General features: G+C 37.9%; 1 protein-coding gene and 1 long non-coding RNA gene across 30 annotated transcripts in view; one reads left to right on the top strand and one right to left on the bottom strand.

Moving 5' to 3' along the window:
- LOC139765682 (uncharacterized) overlaps positions 1 to 19,194 on the top strand; it is a 303,519-nt gene that overhangs the window by 3,348 nt on the left and 280,977 nt on the right. The window lies entirely within an intron of this gene.
- LOC139765677 (uncharacterized) overlaps positions 9,919 to 19,194 on the bottom strand; it is a 135,644-nt gene continuing 126,368 nt past the window's right edge. For 11 of the 28 annotated variants that reach the window (XM_071693418.1, XM_071693414.1, XM_071693416.1 and 8 more), the window contains 3 exons: positions 17,974 to 18,054; positions 15,327 to 16,495; positions 9,919 to 14,517 (listed from right to left, as the gene is read on the bottom strand). In XM_071693418.1, the coding sequence (XP_071549519.1) occupies positions 14,486 to 14,517; positions 15,327 to 16,495; positions 17,974 to 18,017 (1,245 nt within the window). In that variant the 5' untranslated portion in view covers positions 18,018 to 18,054 and the 3' untranslated portion in view covers positions 9,919 to 14,485. Of the gene's footprint in view, positions 14,518 to 15,012; positions 15,058 to 15,326; positions 16,496 to 17,469; positions 17,490 to 17,973; positions 18,055 to 19,194 lie in introns of all 28 variants that reach the window. The other 17 variants (XR_011716719.1, XR_011716716.1, XR_011716720.1 and 14 more) reach the window with 3 other exon arrangements.

Below are 19,194 nucleotides of genomic sequence, written 5' to 3'. Positions count from 1 at the left end.
CATTTGTTGGTTGGATTTCATCAAGGTTTATATGAAGTGGTCATACATTTGTGCTAAATATCCCGGTGTTCCTTAGAAATCTTAGAGGGCACGAAAATGCATGGCTCCAAGGTATACTGAACTCAGATGTTCTGTTTTGTCGAAACTACTACCCTTGTGGGTAATAAGTATCGACTGCATGGAACTTTTGCTGTCAAAATGCAATTGTTCGTAACTATCAACGGGATGGTGTGAAGAGAAACATTGTAGGCATGTTTTACTCTCATATAAGTAGCCTTCGTTTTCGTCTTTCAAATATGCAAGTTCATCACCATACTTTTAACGCGGATGTATTAATGATTTACAATAGTTTGCGAACATTGACCAGCCAGAAAAATTATAAGCCACACTCTCTTACCACTGTATTATAAATTGTCGTATGTTAGTGCTCGGTACATAATCTTCTGCACTGGCTAAATAGCCATAACCAGGGAACCAATATGATCTTGTTAGGAAAAGGAAGAGTTGAAAAGTTTCCCTGTAAACTGAAGTGAAACAACCTCATTCGCTTACAAGAAAGTTGGTGCAACTTTGATGGATGTAATAACCTAATTACACCTTTGATTTTGTATGGAGTGAGAATTTTTTTTTTAACTCGTAGGGCGCCGTTGTTTAACTACCTCTATCAAACACTTAAAACTCAGTTTTATGTTGTTCACATTGGCAGTTTCGTCAGTTAGTTTATTCGATTCATCCACTATATAACTATAAAATTACATCTTTACATGTTTTGTAGCGGGTATCTTCCTTAATTTCATGTTATGGACCCTAGTTAATCTATCCTTGAAACTATCGAACAACTGTTCACTAGACGCCATCAAATTGGTTTGAAAACTTAAAGGGTTTTATTTCTTCCATATGGGGTTGACTTCATATAAGTTTTTGGTAGTATTCGTTGTCGTCCTCTGGACCATCTCTGTTTTTTGAATGGCTGATTTTCCTTTGGCTGTGGGAGGCTTTTTTTTTTTTTTTTTACCATTAATCCGTTCTGAAAGGGCTAATATAACCTTTACTTAAGGGTACAGCAAACTTTTAATGTCTATAATTTTTTTAAGTTGGTTGAGACGGTACGGGCAGCTGAGGCCCTAATCGAGGCCATCCCATTAACGATATATATATATATATATATATATATATATATATATATATATATATATATATATATATATATATATATATGAACGCCAACCATTACACCACGGGATTCCATATAACTTCGTATTTTGATTATAGTAAAGGAGTTTATACTCTTGAGGCTTCATCAGAAGCAGTTATATATCAAGGTGCGTTTTAACTTTCTCCGTCATGACGTATATTCACCAAGAACTTAATATGATAGCTAAAGTTTTAAGAACTTTTGGTGTGCCGTACACTATCATGCACTGCCGCTCCTTAGTGACCAATCAACGCAAATACTTTTGGATACCCTTTGTGTATCCTTCTACACAAGTTTTTACTCCAGATATTTTCAGATAGATCTTTTCCAGTGATAACACAGGAAAATTCTTAGAATCAAAAGGGAAAGACACCTTTCACAATTGTATCTACACACATGAACAGCTCAACATATCCATTAGTTTTTCTAGTATAGTTAATGCAGTTTAAGCACTGAATAAGGTCCTGTACTTCTCAAGGGAGAGAGTTTGTTAGGGCAAAAAATTATGAACAGTAATGACATGTACGTAAGACTTCTTAATGTAATGGCATAACAAGAATACCAAAATAATAATCCTATCATGGGCACAGTATACAACAATACTAATAGCAGTCAATGAGTACATGAATCATCTAATTGGAGAAACTAAGGAATTAAAATATGAAGTTGTAACTTGACTGAACAGTATGTCTAGGGATCTGTGTAGCTGGAGGGGATAATGGAATAGTAGAAGGAATATTTTATGCAGTTTGAGATCCACCTATTCCTCCGTGGAAATTGGGCACTGAAAAGATACCAGAGTAAAGGGAAGGAAATGCAATATCTTTGCTTACTTATAGACTTCAGTCTGTAGTTGAAAAATCTGTCAGAGGAGGCACATTATTCTGTAATGACGAATAAGGCAATAATGGAGAAGGTTATGATTATTACAAAAATGCGTTGATAAAAATGTAAACGTAAATGAGAAAAAAAAAATGAACAAAACCCTTTTAAAGTCATATAGTCCTCACAGCCAAGCTTTATCATGATTTTCATTTTTGTTGTTGAAACATGCATGACGTGCCCATGATTAAATGTCAGGCCAACTGCTGTTGATAATCAACAATCAAATTACAGACCAAATGCTTCTTCATGCTGGTGCTTCACCATCACTATGAATCGCCTATTCATGTAGTCATAAGCAATGAATCTCATTAATGTTCATATATTTCCACTAAAAATCTTGGTTTTTAGGGTATGTTTAGTGAGGGTTTCATAATTTTTTGCAGATTTGAAATTATGTAAATTAACACCATATTTTGCCAGATATCCATAATCCTCATCACAGTTACCTTATCTAGTATCATTTAAAAATAAAATTATCAAAATAATGCTTTTAAGCTCTTAATGTAATTTCTAAACATTTTGCAATGATTGCAGAACAGAATTACTAATTATTCATAGCTAGTTAAGATGTATAACTAAACTGGTAATTCATCAGTGTATTGTGTATCAAATTTTGAGGAACCACATGCACCTTGTGTATTGCCAAAAGCTAAATTACAAATTGTCCGTGTGGTCCCACTTTCATCACAAACTCTTACTAGATAATCACAGTGTCAGAATAAGGTATTATGTATCTTAAAATGTGATTTCTTTAGAAAGTGGGATTACATGTACTTTATTGATACGGAAAGCTGTAAAGGATGTCTCCCAAACAGGGTATCCACAAACATATAGTAGCATGGAAATAAAACACATGTGAAAAATCAGTTAGAAAAACTGATCACTTATTGCTTGAGTTTGATTGTGTGGTTGAAGAGGACATGGGCAGGAGTAAAAGGGAGGCAGAACTTGGAGAGGAATTATAATTATGGCACCAGCACAGCTAAAATTTCTTTGAGACTTTGAATTGGGAAAGCATGTTTTATAAGAGAAGTATAGACTAATGTTATAGGTTTTGTGAAATATAAAGTGAAAAGAAATGCGCAGTGAAGTCAGAACTTGGGTATCATTGGGGCAGATAAAGGAAATAGGTCAAAAAAAGAAAGAGGCGTGGTTTAATAAGGAATGTCAAAAAATTAAAGAGCTTAGAGATGCACTGTGAAGAGGATATAGACAACAGCATTTGAAGGGCATGAGGGTGTAGCAGTTACCTTTTGATCATGACACATTCATAGGCTGCCCAGGGTAGAGTGCATACTTTAAAATCCTGGTTGTGGCAGCCAGTCCAGTTGTTCATCCACCCCTTGGGTTTGGTTGATAAAAATGGGTACCTGGCTTAGGCAAAGGTATATACATATATAGCATTCATGAGATGATCAGTGCTGTCTTGGCTAACAACAAAAAGAGAAAGAGAAATGAGTACTGCAAGAAAAAAAGGGAGGACTTGAGAAACTTTGAAAAGAATATTGTGGACTAAGCCAAAGCTATTTCAAAACTTTTCCATAAGTACATCAGGAGCTGATTATTGGTTAAAGGATGCTGATCAGACACAAGGAACCTGAGGGAACTATTAAGCATGATGAGGAAATGTATGGGGAGTTGAAGAACACTTCCAAAGTGTTTACAAATTGGGATAGGGAAAAATTTTGGAAGGTACTGAAAGTGATAAAAAACACCTAATCTAGCAAAACACCTTGTATCCAGTAAGCTCACAATAAGCTCATGGACCTGAAGAAATCTATCCATATATGCTGAAGAATTTGCGGAGTCACTTGCTACACCACTTGAAAAATTGTCCTAAAGATGACTAGAGGAAGATGTGGAAGAGGGCAAATGTCATGCCTGTATTTAAGAAAGATGTTTGGTAAATGCTGAGAACTACAGATCCTCCCGACTAGAGTAGTCAATAAAACACTAGAAAAGATAATCAGAAATCATATGGATGACTGCAATGGAGAAACAGCATAATTCGGGAAAGGGAAAAGGTAGTGCATTACAAATATCTTGGACTTTTGTAATTAAGTGAGCTCAATCTTAAATCAAAGAGATGGATGGATAGACTTTGGATTCCTGGACTGCCAGAGGGGTTTAGGCTCTACCACATCAGAAATTGGATCTACAGGCAAGAATATAGGTTAGACCCCAATGGATAGAAAATTATGTTACTGGATGGTGCCACAATTGTGTTGACGTTGGAATAAGCACAGACCACCCCTGACCCAGAATTGTGATTGGAGATTATTAAAAGTTTTATCGTTTTTATACCTACAATTGGCCAATCCAATAAATTATGTGCTTTTCCTATGTTAGGAGCTGTCAAGTCTTAAATTCATTAGAAAAGAATGCTTTTTATGTTTCATGGATATACTTTTTCATATATAATTTTTTGTTGTTGAAAAATCAGTTGCAGACCAAAAGGGTTAACCAAGAAGCTGAATAACTCACAGTATTTTTCAAGCTAACCCTGAAGAAAGGTCACAGTTGTTGGGGCAGACAGAAAAAACTATTTGTGCACTGAAAGGTCAAATTTGCCAGCAAGCTGCATAACTCCTAGGTATATCAAGCTGTACCTGGAGAAGGGTCACAATTGTTGTGTGTAGTTTCATCTTGCTGAATACTCTTTTTGCCTTCCTGTATATGCAGATATAGGATGGCTGTAATTAGCTAACTGCTAATAGACTGTTAGATTCAGAATTTGACAAATTATTATGTGCAGCTCATTATTTTTCATCGTTATCAGAAAGGTAATCCACTTTAACATGGGCATTCTTATGCTTATGCTTTTTTGTTACTACTTCTACTACTGGCTAAGAAAAGATATACTTGAGTTTAACTGCAATCTTGTAAGGAAACCCTTATTTCCTCTTATCTCCACCAGAATTAAAGCACCACTAAAGCCTGCTAGGGGGAAGAATAGGTTAGAAATATCTTAAGAGGTTAAGTCAGGGGTTAGTGAAAGGGTGAGAACTAAGGAAGGGATAGCAGTACTGCTGAAGCTAAAATTGTGATGCAAGAGACCAGGTAGTAGTGATGGAGGATTAAATGCAAAAGTGAGTGAAGTGGCAGTTGAGGGTATGGTTGGGGCATTAAAGTGAATGGAATGGTGAACAGTTTGTGGTGCTGGGTGCTGAAAAAGGACTGGTAATTGGGAATACCTCGTTTTAAAATGAGACAGAAACAGGTAAACATAGGTGAATAGGAAAATTGGTGTACGTGCATTATTGGATTACATACTTGCTACTTCCAGCCCCAGTAGTCCCTTCTATCCTTATGATGCTCCTACAGCACTCAGGAAGCTGACCACAGTTGGGACCACAGGTCATAAAGTGTTGTGATGTTTGAGTATGTATATGCAGAGGGTGCACAGTGATAGAGTTATTGGATCACATGCTTGCTGACAGGTGTGCAGAAGAGAGACTTGGATGTGAATGGTGTTAAGAAGGGCAGCTGGTGGGATGGCTGATCATAACCTGGTGGAGGCGAGAGTGAAGATTTATAGAGGTTTTTGGAAAAAAGGAAATGATATGGTTGAGAAAAGGGTGGTGAAAGTACGTGAGTGGAAAAGAGACTTATTTTATATTTTTTATTTTGCTTTGTCGCTGTCTCCCGCGTTTGCGAGGTAGCGCAAGGAAACAGACGAAAGAAATGGCCCAACTCACCCCCATACACAGTGTACACACACACACGCCCACACACGCAAATATACATACCTATACATCTCAATGTACATATATATATACACACACACAGACACATACATATATACCCATGCACACAATTCACACTGCCTGCCCCTATTCATTCCCATCGCCACCTCACCATACATGGAATACCATCCCCCTCCCGCCTCATGTGTGCGAGGTAGCACTAGGAAAAGACAACAAAGGCCCCATTCGTTTACACTCAGTCTCCAGCTGTCACGCAATAATGCCCGAAACCACAGCTCCCTTTCCACATCCAGGCCCCACACAACTTTCCATGGTTTACCCCAGACGCTTCACATGCCTGATTCAATCCACTGACAGCACGTCAACCCCGGTATACCACATCGATCCAATTCACTCTATTCCTTGCCCGCCTTTCACCCTCCTGCATGTTCAGGCCCCGATCACTCAAAATCTTGTGTGAAGAAATTCCAGGAGAGATTGAGGGAAGAATGGTAAAGGCAAATAAAGCTAGGGGAAAGGCTAAGGAGTGGGAGGTATTTAGGTAAGCAGTACAGGTGTGAGAATTATAGAACATACTGAAGGTGGGCAGATGAAAAAGGGTAGCAATTGGTGGGATGACCAAGTAAAGTTGCTAATGAAAGAGAAAAGAGAGGTACTTGGGCGATACTTAGAGGGAATGGGTATGAGTGATTGGGAGATGTATGAAAGAAAGTGGTAGGAGATCAAAAGGAAAGTTCAGGGGCTAAAAAGAAGACAATAGAGAGTTGGGGTCAGTGAGTTTCAGCAAACTTGAGAAAGAGTATGATGTTTTGAAAGGAGGTTAATAGAGATAAACAAGAGAAGAAATGGAATATCAGTGAAGGGGGCACAAAGAGAAGTGGTGACAGGCAGTGATGAGATGAAGAGGAGTGAGTATTTTGAAGGATTGTTAAATGTGTTTGATGATAGGGTGGTAGATGTAGGGTGTTTGGGTTGGGGAAGTACATGAAGTGAGCAAGTCATGGCAAATGGTGTGGTGTAAAAGAAAAGTGATGAAAGTCTTGCATAAGATGAAATTTGGCAAGGTAGCTGGATTGGATGGTATTGCAACAGAATTTCTGAAGAGAGGGAGTGACTGTTGTTGATTGATTAGTTAGGATTTTCATTTTATTTATGGATCATGATGAAGGCATGTATAGTGCCATTGTATAAAGGAAAGAGGAAGAAAGGTGAATGTTTGAATTAAAGAGGTTTTAGTTTGTACCTGTATGGATGAGTGGTGGCATACACAGAGCATCAGATTGGGCAGGAACAGTGTGGTTTTAGGAGTGGTTGAGGATGTGTGGATCAGGTGTTTGCTATGAATAATGTGTGTGAGAAACACTTAGAGAAAGAGAAATTTGTACGAGGCATTTATGGATCTGGAGAAAGCATATGAGAGGGTTGATATAGATGCTATGTGAAAGGTGTTACAACTATATGATGTAGAAGGAAAGTTATCAAAAGCAATTAAGTTTTTATTGAGAGGTGTGTGTGCAAGGAGAGAGAGTGGTTCTTGGTGAAGGTTGGCCTGTGGCAGGGTATGTGTGATGTCACCACAGCCACTTAATTTGTTTATTGATGGGGTTGAAGGAGGTAAATCAGTGTCTTGGGAAGATGGACAGGTAGTGAACGAGTGGACCTGGGAAGTGAGTCATTTGTTGTCTGCTGATGACACAGGACAGTACATTTGAGTGAGAAACTGCATAAGTTGGTGTGTGTGTTAAAGGAGAATGTTGAGAATAAAATGTTAATAAAAACAAGCTTATTGGGTTTAACAGGATCGAGAGACAGGTTAGTTGGGATATGAGTTTGAATGGAGGAAACTTTGAGGAAGTGAAGCATTTTAGATACCTGAGAGTGGACTTGGCTGTGATGGAACCTTGGAAGTAAAGGTAAGTTATGGGATGGGCAAGGGGACAGAGCTTATCATAGCATTGAGAGAGGCCACTATCTGGGAGGGCAAAAATGGGTATGTTTGAAGGTACGTTAGTGCCAACAAAGTTGTATGGATTTGAGGCATGAGCTTTAAATGAGAAATTAAAGAAGAGAGTGATGGGTTAGATATGAAATATTTGAGGACGATATATGGTGTGATGAGGGTTGATCAATTAAGTAATTATATGGTAAGAGAGAGTTTGGTCAAAAGAGCTGGGGAGGGGATGCCAAAATGTCTGGATATATAGAAAGAATGAGTGAGGAGAGGTTGACATAAAGGAGATATGAATTAGAAGTGGAGGGGACAAGAAGGGTAGACCAAATTGGAGGTGGAGAGATGGAGTGAAAAAGATTTTGTGATTGGGGCCTGAACTTGAATGAGGGTGAAAGAAATGCATGGGATAGAATGAATTGGATTGATGTATACAGGGTGGACTGAACCAGAACATATGAAGCAGACAGGGAAAGCACAAAAAGATTTTTGGGGGTCTGGTTGTGGTTAGTGGTATGAGTTTTGTTGCATTACACTTGATAGCTAGTGAATGAATGTGAGTGAATGAGACCATTTCTTTCTTCCTTATGCTACCTTGCCAACACAGGAAACAATGAACAAGTGTGAGAGAATAAAAGAAGACAGTTTGAACAGCTATACAGAACTGACAGTGAAACCTTTATCAAACTTGTGACTGCAGTCTACAAAATCTGAAACCATTTCCTTCCTTTTATTAGAATTTTCTTCTTACCGTGATCACAGTGCTCTTGCTTAGCATATCAGCTAGAGAGCTGAGAGCCTGATTCTAGTGTAAAGACAGAACAGGGTAAAACTCAACTTGACCCCTTACTCAAATACAGTCTTTGAAATTACTTGAATTCTGTCCATGTGTCATCCCATTTATGCATGCAGAATCAATTGCATGTATCCCATCACTTTGTTCACTCACTGTACAAAAGCTTCTGCTTAATATATGTAAGGAACCTTTTAATTTTTCACTTTGCACACTTTAGCTGATTCAGTATTCAGACTCCATTATTATTTAGAATTTGCCTCCAATGCACCATAAAAAAATCAGTCCTGACATATTTCAAAACACATTAGGTCCTAAGCATGTCACTCATTGCCTCCTCTTCACACTACCATAGATCCTCTTTACTAAACACTCATCTGTATGGCTATAGTATATTAAAATGCTTTCATTTGCAGAAAGTCTCTAATTATTTCATAATGCATATATTTCGTACCTCTCTGTTCTATACTGTATTTTCAAAATTCCACATATTTTCAATCTTTTGGCCTTACTGTATATCCTATACTTGCGAAGAGGAGAAAAAAGACCAGTGTTAAAATGAAATGAAACTTGTTTCATGTTTGGTGAAAAGTGGTAAGTTTTGCAATACAATAATTTAATTATGATGAAAATTGTGGTACCATAATGTCTGTCTTCAGTTGTGGTAAACTGGTTTAGAGGATACACAAAAATGTTGAACATTCTATACCAAAGTCAGATGAGCTGTACTCTTCATAATGCAATCACTGAATATTATATGGTAAAGAAATTTGCATTTACAATAGAAAGAATGTTCAGTCAAGAGTTCAGATGACTAATGTTTTAAATAATTTAGTAATTATATTCATACAGAAATATTTGCATCTTGTATTACCCTTTCCTTGAAATACTGCATCCTAATAACTAGGATGCAGTAGACCCTGTTGCAGTTGAATACAGTACTGGTTTGGGATCTCGTGTCTGTAATGGTGCTCTGTTCAGTGGCACATACTTCTATACTTTCTTATACTTAGTACCATGCCAGGTTCTTTGATATAATTACTCTCCAAGTAAATTCACTTCACCTTCACTTCTACCATTTGTAATATATCACACAAAATACTTATGTAACCAAATGTTTAATACTTCACTACAGTATGAAGCTGACACTTTTTTCTTCTCACTATACATCTGACTCTAAGTTAAGAAATACCTCTGTACTGAAAAACGGCATCTAAATTTTACTGATAGTTTGCAGAAACAACTCCGGTAAATGGAAATAGAGTTACACATAATAAAGCCACAAAAGTTTTGGATTTGCCTAACTTTGGTAACAGGTAAAGGCTTCTCCAGTGTTATGATTGTACATGGAGTCAAAAAACCTGCAACACTCAAAAACAAAAAGGCTTAGTCTGATCTGATCTTTATTTTTGAGTATTTCAAACTACATGTTGCATATATATCAGTTCAGCACTGACTAAACTGTCTAGTCCCTACCTTGTTCCTCCTACGCTAAATATAATCACGACACTTTGAAGTTACTCCCTACCACTTCATATATCTCATACAAGACTACATCATCCAGATATATAACAAAGTACACAAACTAGAGACTCTCTAAAAATAGCACATAATTTTCTAGTGAATAATTTCAGCATCTAGTTTTTATCTCTTACCATGTACAAAATGATTACTATTTTTGTCAAAATTCACAAGATAACCATTTTTTTTTTTCCAATAACAGCAATAGGCAAAACATAATATTGCTTTGCTTAATTCAAAATACATTTGCATAATGGGCAGGCCCTTAGGCACTCATGCTGGGCCCAACTGGTGTGAACGGCAAGGGTTCCAGTGCCTGTTTATCATTTGTTGAAAAAAGATACTTATCTTAATTTCAATGAAATCAGATGTTTGATCTTGCCCCAACTAACAGCACAACAGGCTTAATCTGGTAACAACCAAGCCGCCCACATCTGCAGCCAAGGCTCTACCTCACCAGGTGGGTGGTTCCGTGGCACGCACATGCGAGTACATTAGTTGAAAAAACAAATGCCTATCACAGGAGGCAACTCTCCGACCTCGACATAGTACTGTATGTGCCAAATGCTCCAATGTGCAATGTTAACTTGTGCATAGTAAAAGGAGCTGATTCTCTCCAAGTTTTGTGGATAAAATAAATTTTTGCACTTTTTTTTTATAAGCAAAGGAATGTTTAATACCTAGCCACTTAATACCTTCAAGGTATTTAGTCAAAACCATTATGAAAATAATGCTATCCCATTCATGCATTCATATTGGCATTACCTAATTATTTAGACAATTCAGACTTGAGAATATTAATGAAACTACTGCCACTGAATGATAAAGAATATAAAGTATTTTAATCTTTATAATATCCTTCACAGAAGTAAATGCCAGTGAAATGATGCTAGTAGCAATAGTTTCATTGCTATATTCAGTCTGTGACTGGAGTCTGGCATTTGCTTATCATGAAAGAGGTTGAGGACAAGGATCGCAAAACAAAATACAGATTGGAGCTCAAGGGGCAGGATGTGCTAGAGGGGGAGAGGAACCTGTTTAGGCCAGGAACTTGGGTTACAATGGCTGCTCCAGTCTTTCGCAAGACTGGGCTATGGTAGGAATGGTTTGGAATCTGTTTCTATGTGCACAGCACTGTAGTGCAGCTAATCTAACACACAGAACCAGAGTGCCCACTGCACTGCCACTCACACCTGCTGACTTCACAAAAAATTAATAATATTCGGAATTAATTAGGCCTTTAAACCTTGGACAAGTGTGGTGGTAGGCAGGAGTGACTGATGGGAGATTAACACGGGTAAGGAGGTAGAAGGGTGGGTTTGGGACGGAGGCTGCGCTCCCCGCCGTCAGACTAGCATGTGACACTATCACGACTTCACAGCAGCTCTTTGCTGCTTGGACCTCCCAAAAGCACCTCGCTTGTTCACTAGAAATCAAAAGATGGAAGATTTCCCTATCACACTCTAATCACAAAACTTCCTTTGATTGAAGTAACCTATGAAAAATATGGACAAAATATGTGATTGTCATAAATGCCACAACCTCTACTACATCATCTAGATGTGGATGGGTGTGGCCACTTTGCAAACAAAGTACATGTCTTTAATTACCTATCCTTCTTGTAGATAAATGTTTGTATGATCAGTCATCATGACACCAACTAGACTAAACTATCACTTGTGCGAGGGCCACAGGGAGGCCTCAACATAGGACCCACAAAACCGGGGAGCGAACCCTCTACCCTGAGGCATCATCAGGACTACATCATGAAGCAAGGCAGTGTGTCTTAAGTGTACAGAACACAATGTTTTGAATTTTTTTTTATCTATAAACTAATAAGAAAACCTTTACAATTTTAATACACTTGAAGACATCACTGAGTGACAGTCAGTGCTGGGGGTGGAGACCTATCATAGCCAGACCATGGAACAAGAGACTCCTTACAGGGGGTAGCTTGTTATCACAAACTATTAATAATACTGATATTCTTTCAAAAGAAAGACACATGACCTTTGTTATGATTGGTCCCCAGGCACATCAACATTCATTATCACACTTCAAAGCCACCAAATGGGCCTAATCATGGCACGAATATAGGCTGCAGAATGACACCCTCAGGAAAGCAAATAAAAATTACTGAAACATCTAGAGTATCTCATCATCTTACTAAAACAATTTAGAATACCTCTAACACCTAAATTTCCTTCAAAATTAAAAATGTAACAACACGCTGCAGCCTCCAAAACACGACCACACCAACACTGTCTGTCTAAAGCTGCGAGGTGGCACAGGGGGTTCACATATGGCGGGGATTTCTGATACTGGGGGATTTAAGGATGGAGGGAGCTGCTGAGGAAGCAGTACTTTCTTCTTCATAAACATTAGCCTGCTCTTACAATACTTGTTGGTAGGTTCATAAGTTAGCTGAGAGCACTATACTTAAAATTTTATGGCCTGGGACCAGCCTTGAGAAGAGGAAACAAAATCAGTTGGAATAAGTGCGCAGTTCTTGGATGGTCATGCACTGCCTCCCCAGCAGTCTCCCTTGTGTTTCCTGAGCTGCCTAACGAGTCACGGGCTACAGGGAATGTCTTTTCATTAATCTATCACCTGTGAGGTAGTAACTACAAATTGGGAAGCAAAAAGACTGCTGGTTTAATACCACCTATTGCATAGGACAAATATACAGAATTTCTAAAAATAAAAAATACCTCTATAAAGGAGATTACAAAAAAGCTTCTGTAAAATAAAGAGGAACTTAATATCTACCCTGATATAGTACATATGAATATCATACCTTCAATTATCACTTGTATGCACCACCAATATTGTGGACTTGAATAGTTGTGCAGTCAACAAGTTTCTTCAGCTAAGTGGAAGAATTTAAAAAGCTATATAGTGAAGGCAATGCTGCGAAACTTTCTCGCTCCAGAGAGAGCAGTTTCATCGCAAAATACTGCTGAACAATAATGAACATAAAAAAGGAGGCTAGCCAGTGCATACAAGGTCAATCCATTGGTAAAACAGTTTCATAGCATTGGCTTATCAATCATTTTTGCACAAGTTACAGCATAAATCTGTTCTTGACACCACCATTGCACTCATATTGTTATCCTAAGTTGTTTCAAACTCTTAATATTCCGCTAATCATAACATTAACCTTACCGAGACTCTGTGGGCATCAAGGCCAAGACTTGCAGCCATTTGCTCTTGTTTAGGGGAAAGAGCATTATAGATTATTTCTGTGATCTAGTAAGGCAATAAAATTCAAGAATGGGATAGAATGTGGATTAGTCTGTCCTATCAAAAAATATACCTCTAGATGTATTTGAATAACTCTGTACAGTAGTTACAAGTTGATAATTGCTGTGTATCATCACACTACTTCAGCATCTTAATGACTAAACAGTTAGCAGGGCCTCACAGCAACATGATATTTATGTAGATCAGAAATATATATGAACCATGAACTCTTTAAGTATGCATTGAGGAGTTTTGGGATTCTAAAAACAATATTACAATTTAGAATGAGTAAACTAATAAAGAAAATGGGATGAGCCATGGCCTTTATGCAACACAGAGCTCCTCAAGCAGGCGCTGCTCCACATGCGGTATCAAGTCATCACTGGGCAGGTTCATACTTAGCAGCACATGTTTTTGTGCACGCCTCTGTAGTCTCTCTGCTAACTGCGAGGCTTGATGACTTCCTGCAGCAGATGGGCCCAAGAGGGTGGAGACAGCTGGTGGGCCACGAGATGACCCTAAAGCTGCCACCAGTCCTCCCATATTGCCCTGCTGCATCCCTACCCAGGCATACACACTCCCTGTTAGGGTCAGCAACTGGTAGTAAATAGTTAAGTCTCCATGCTGGCTGGTGAACTCTTGTAGACTGAGGCTTGGTGTGAGTTCATCCATTCTTCTTGATTCTAACTGTAACCTTTCACAAGTGATGAAAAACTTTTCACCAATTCACTCCTTTCCTAAAACAAGCACTTCAAGTTTGCTATTCCTACTATAAACCATCCAATCTGTCAGTACTGCAGACCTCCTTCTGGCTTGTTGGAAGAGTTGCTCAATTCTTAAGAGGTCAAAGCATAACCATCACAGCCAGGCCCTTTCACATCAAAAGTTCAGATTCACAAAAGTTATTTATTTGTGAGTTTGTCAACATGAAAAATTATTTGCATGCATAATACTTCACTTGGCTTTCTTCAAAGGCAATTGTACTTGATTCTTTTAGTATACTGAACAACACATATGTTCTACAGAAGCTAATTCACTCTAAGATTTGCACATTACAAACTACACTCATATAGGCAAAGTATAGGTCTCTTGGTTCTTGTGTTTACTTGTGTTTTACGAAGTGCAGCTTGAATGGTATTAGGGAAGTTAATGACTGGAGATAGGAACTTTTGCTACTTTGGGTTTGTTGTGTCTCAGATTTCACAGTCGGCTTCCTTGGTCACCTCTGGAATGAATAATATTTGGTTAATATGTAATAAAACATATATAGCAAGGCACAAATGTTGTTCAGCTATCTTCATAATTCTACATGAGTGAATTATCAACATGTGAACTATATCAATAATATTATCATATTCTTTCAACTAAGCTTAGCTTCCTACATGTAGCCATGTAAAACAAAATACTGCTGGCTTATTTTACAAAACAAAGTTACTAGGAAAATCATTCATATTGCTAAACTGCAGAGTACACAACATTATGCTTAGCTTGTAATGTTTAACAAGATTATTTCCCCAGCAGTGCTATAATAAATAATAATTGCAAACACCATAACACTTTACAAAAACAGTCACTGAAGTTTCTGTGAGGATAAACATTTTCTTCTGCTGTATTTATAGCTAACTATGTTCAGCAGATTCCATGCTAATTTTTGACAAGTATAAAACCTGCTTCAAAGATCAATTACATTTATATGTTGTGCCAGAAAAATCATAATTACCTTTGTGAAATCTACTACACAGCCTTTTATGTATCTAGAAGTTTTCTGAAAAAGAAAAGAAATTAATGAATATCAGCAGGCCTACAAAGAAATAGAAGCATGCAGTAATTTATTTTAAAAAGAAATTGACACAGAAAATATGAGCAGAAACATGCAACAATTCAAGGGACAGGTCAGGAATCTACAGTCCATTATTAAATTTTGATAGGTAAGGCACCATGCTGCCACCAACTGCCACTAACACCACCACCATGCAAACTTTCTCAGTGAGAACCCATGCTGTCCTCCCTGCTTTAACCTGGAGAAAGTGTTACCTTCATCGCTACTACAGGCACCCTTTCCCTCACTTGGCCTTGCTGCAGAGAGGTCCAGAGCAGCTGCGGCCAGGCTGTTGGAGCTGCCTAGGAGAGATGAAGGGGGTGCCTTGAGGGCTGAGGGGGTCTTGGATAGGGGGGAGCTAGCAGGAGAAGAGGCTGTGGATGTCGGCACAGCTGACAGCTGACCAGAGTTCAACAGGGACAGCAGATTTAGATTCATGCCCAAAGTACTCAACGGGCTAGAAGTCATGTGGCTCTGGGGATCAGTTAAACTAGCATGAGCTCCACTGCTGCTAACAGGCACAGTGTTACCATTGGCTTGTGAACTCGCACTCTGGTAAATGTTTTTCATTGTTTCTACATAGTAGTTCCTAGCTGCCTCTGAGTACACAGTTTTCATCAGGTCAGGGTTGGTCAACATGGTCTGCATTAGGGTCTGATTCATGGCAGCAATCATTAAAGGATTTAGTGGATTTAAGGGATTTAACAAATTCAACATGCCAGCATTAGGATTTTGTTGTTGATGCTTTTGGTGCTGTTCATACTGTTTTTGTTGGTGTTCTAACTGCTCACGCTGCTGCTTTTGTAATTTCTCCAACTCCTTCTCCCTAAGAACCTGTAATTCTTTCTCTCTTTGTTGTTGGAGCTCCCGTTCTCTTTCTTTTTCTGCTAACTTACGCTCTTCATATTCCTTCATATCTTTAATATATCTTTGGCGATCCTGCTCAGAAAGCTCAACAAACTTTTGTTTTTCCACATCACCCATGTTTCGCCACAACTCCCCTGCTCTTTTGCCAAAATCTGCAAACTGTGGAAATTCCTTGCCTTCTTCCATTAATTTTCGTTTGAAATATGCACAGAAATGCATAAAAGGTGTACAAGCCTTCTTGGGCATGTCAGGTTGCCTACGCCTCTTCTTCTTGCGTCTACGTGTAGGCCCCGGAAGTGCAACTGCCTGAGGAGCCATCCGCCCAGCAGATGGACCCTGTAGCAATGCCTCATATGAACGAATCATACTGCCATTCTGCCTAGCCTGCGCAGCAGCTGCTAGGCTCCCCAAGCCCCCCAGACCCCCAGGGCACCCCCCAAGCCCCCCAGCACTGCTACTTGCCAGCAGCTTGAGCAGGTCCGTCTGTGATGGGGCACCACTCGTCCCATTCTCTCCACTGTAACAGCCAGAATAACAACTAACAACCACTGCACACTTCTGTCTTACAGCTTTTATACTCACCAGGCCTATCAGTATCCAAACTAGAACTTGACAACAAAATCCTTTTGCCCTTTACATATAATGTAATTAAAGTTTATGAACCCCCTAAACAAAAGTCTTTGAGCCAGGGATAATTCTCAGCTTCATCCACTCCGTACTCACCAATACATGTAGTGTTGTTCAGTGCAGAGAGGAGTGAATTATATACAAATAGTGCAAAGTACCAAAGATTGTGGAAACATGGAAAATGTCATGATGCTAAGCTTATCACAAGCTTGTGCCTACAATGGAAAATATCTCCATTCCTAAACCCTTGCAAAGTACATTGAAATAAGAAGTAACATGGCAAATTCAAAGCAAGATTAAACATTAATATTTTTGAAAAAGCAATCCAACTGACAATAAAATGGAATTGAAAATATGAATTTTATGAGAAATCCTGACCCATCCCCTAGAAGTACCTTTTTGATATGCTGTTAGATCTTCAAACAGCAATGCTCAAAGGGGTCAAATTTAAAATATTTAAGATAAACCAGAGAAAAATGTTAAAGTTATTAGTGGAATCCAAAAAAACATATATGAGCCAAAGAAGCTACAAACCCTTTTGCAAAAAACACACCGTGCATCAAATGTCAGTAAACAGAGCAGTCAAAACATCTGGCCAAATATGGTAAAATAAACAGCACTGGATAAACCATTTTTAATTCAATGGCAAAGGCATTAAAGCAATGCACTGCCAGATTTAAAAATGATAACTGCAATTTATGCTTATTCTGGAAATGGTTGACCCAGGCAACAAAAAACAAAAACAAAAAAGAAAAAAATGGGAAAGACAAGAAATTCCCTTCCATGGTGCAAAAAAAGGAAAAAAAATTGTCAAGTTCACAGAAACTGATCAAGTCAGGTTCTCTCACTCAGCCAATTACATACCAGTATCTGGCAACCTGTTCCTTTGGCACATGAAGAAGAACAAACACGTCAGATAAATGATGCAGGGAAGGAAGATCCTAACGTTCTTTCTCATTAACTTTGCACAACAGATTAAAAGTTTATTTTCTCTCTCATTATCAACAGTATATATATATACATATATGTATGTATAAACATTACACATGACTAAAATGGTTGGTTATTTTGTTATTTATTTGCAAATATATTACTACTCATGGGAAGAATAGAAAAAAAAAAAAAAAATAGCTGACTCCTTGCTCTGGAGTAATAACTATGACTTAAAAAGATTTGTCAGGCCCATCATATCTTAAAATGCACTACAGAAATATTTTTTGCTAATAAAAAAGTTACACTAAAACCTTATCCTCCAAGTACTGGAGCCTGGATAACCATTCTTAAAGTAATTCCTTGCTCGAGGGCAGTTAGGTATTACTCTTATATCATTACTGACTGACAGTGAAGTATAACTGTGAATACACTTACCCATTGACAGCCTTGCCCAGCTTCTCAACAACCAAGTCATCCATGTATGTTCATATGTGAAGGCAGCTAGACCCAATGCACCTACAAAAAGAGAAAACAGATTATAGAGAAATAGAAACTTAGCTATTCAAACTCTGAACCACCTTATAATTTTTGCAAATTCTTATGAAATTATTCGTGGTTGCTAATTAAAATCTCTACAATATTTGCAATAACTCAAGTGAAGTACGTATATTTCTATAAAAAGTGGTCAGGTATACAAAGGAATACTAATAGCAATGGACTGCTGGGTCCTTCCAAGGCTGTTTATGATAGTGGAAGATATCAGAAACATAAATACTATTAGTGTGTCAGGACTAGAAAAGCAAACAGATTACTTGAAAAATAATTGTAAATTTATGTATAACCAAAGGAGGTGCAAATAAAGTCAGTATTTGTCAAATCACTTTTTAAATGTGTCTGATTCTGCTTCAATTAAGTATTTGTCAAGTCTATTTTTAAATGTACCTTTGATGCTTTTAACTACTCTAATTGAAAAATAATTTGATATGTTAATAACCCAGTTCATGAAAAAGTAATTTGCCTCGCTTGAAAAAAAATATTTGCTTATGAGTTTGCATCCATTACTGATTGAAATCACTCAAGTATAACTTGATATAGTTTCTTAAGAGTAAAATTGTCATATCCCTCGGTAATTCTGCATACCTATATCAGTTCACCTCTTAACCTTCTGAATGATGTGAATAAGCTTGTCATTTGGCTGGCTATAATAGGATTTATTTCTCACGCCATGAATCATGCTGATATCTCAGGGCTGGTGTGTGTCTTCTGTATCTGGGAATCAGGTTCAAAGCTCATTGCTGTTCTCTCTCTATTGTTTTTTTTTTTCAAGTAGGATGACGAAAACTGAACACCATATTCAAAGTGAGGTTGCAACCATGAATTGTTAATTAGGGATTCGTTTCTTACTTAAATTTGATTGCCTTTCTATGTTTGCATTTTTTATGGCCTCTGTGCACTGCTTATTTGGCTATAAGTCATTAGAAACTACTGTATTACATCCAACTTTGTTTTATTTAACTTTTGTAGTTCACCAAAAGTCATACTGTAATTTGCCTTCTCATTCTTAATACTGATATGTAAAACTTTGCACTTACTGATATTAAAACTCATATGCCCCCAGTAAACCCAGTCCATCACTCTGTCCATGACAGCTTTGAG

Source organism: Panulirus ornatus, chromosome 55, assembly GCF_036320965.1.
Source record: "Panulirus ornatus isolate Po-2019 chromosome 55, ASM3632096v1, whole genome shotgun sequence".
In the NCBI taxonomy this organism is placed as follows: Eukaryota; Metazoa; Arthropoda; class Malacostraca; order Decapoda; family Palinuridae; genus Panulirus; species Panulirus ornatus.
The sequence above is the reverse complement of the archived record's forward strand: the minus strand, read 5'-3'. Positions and strand labels throughout refer to the sequence as shown.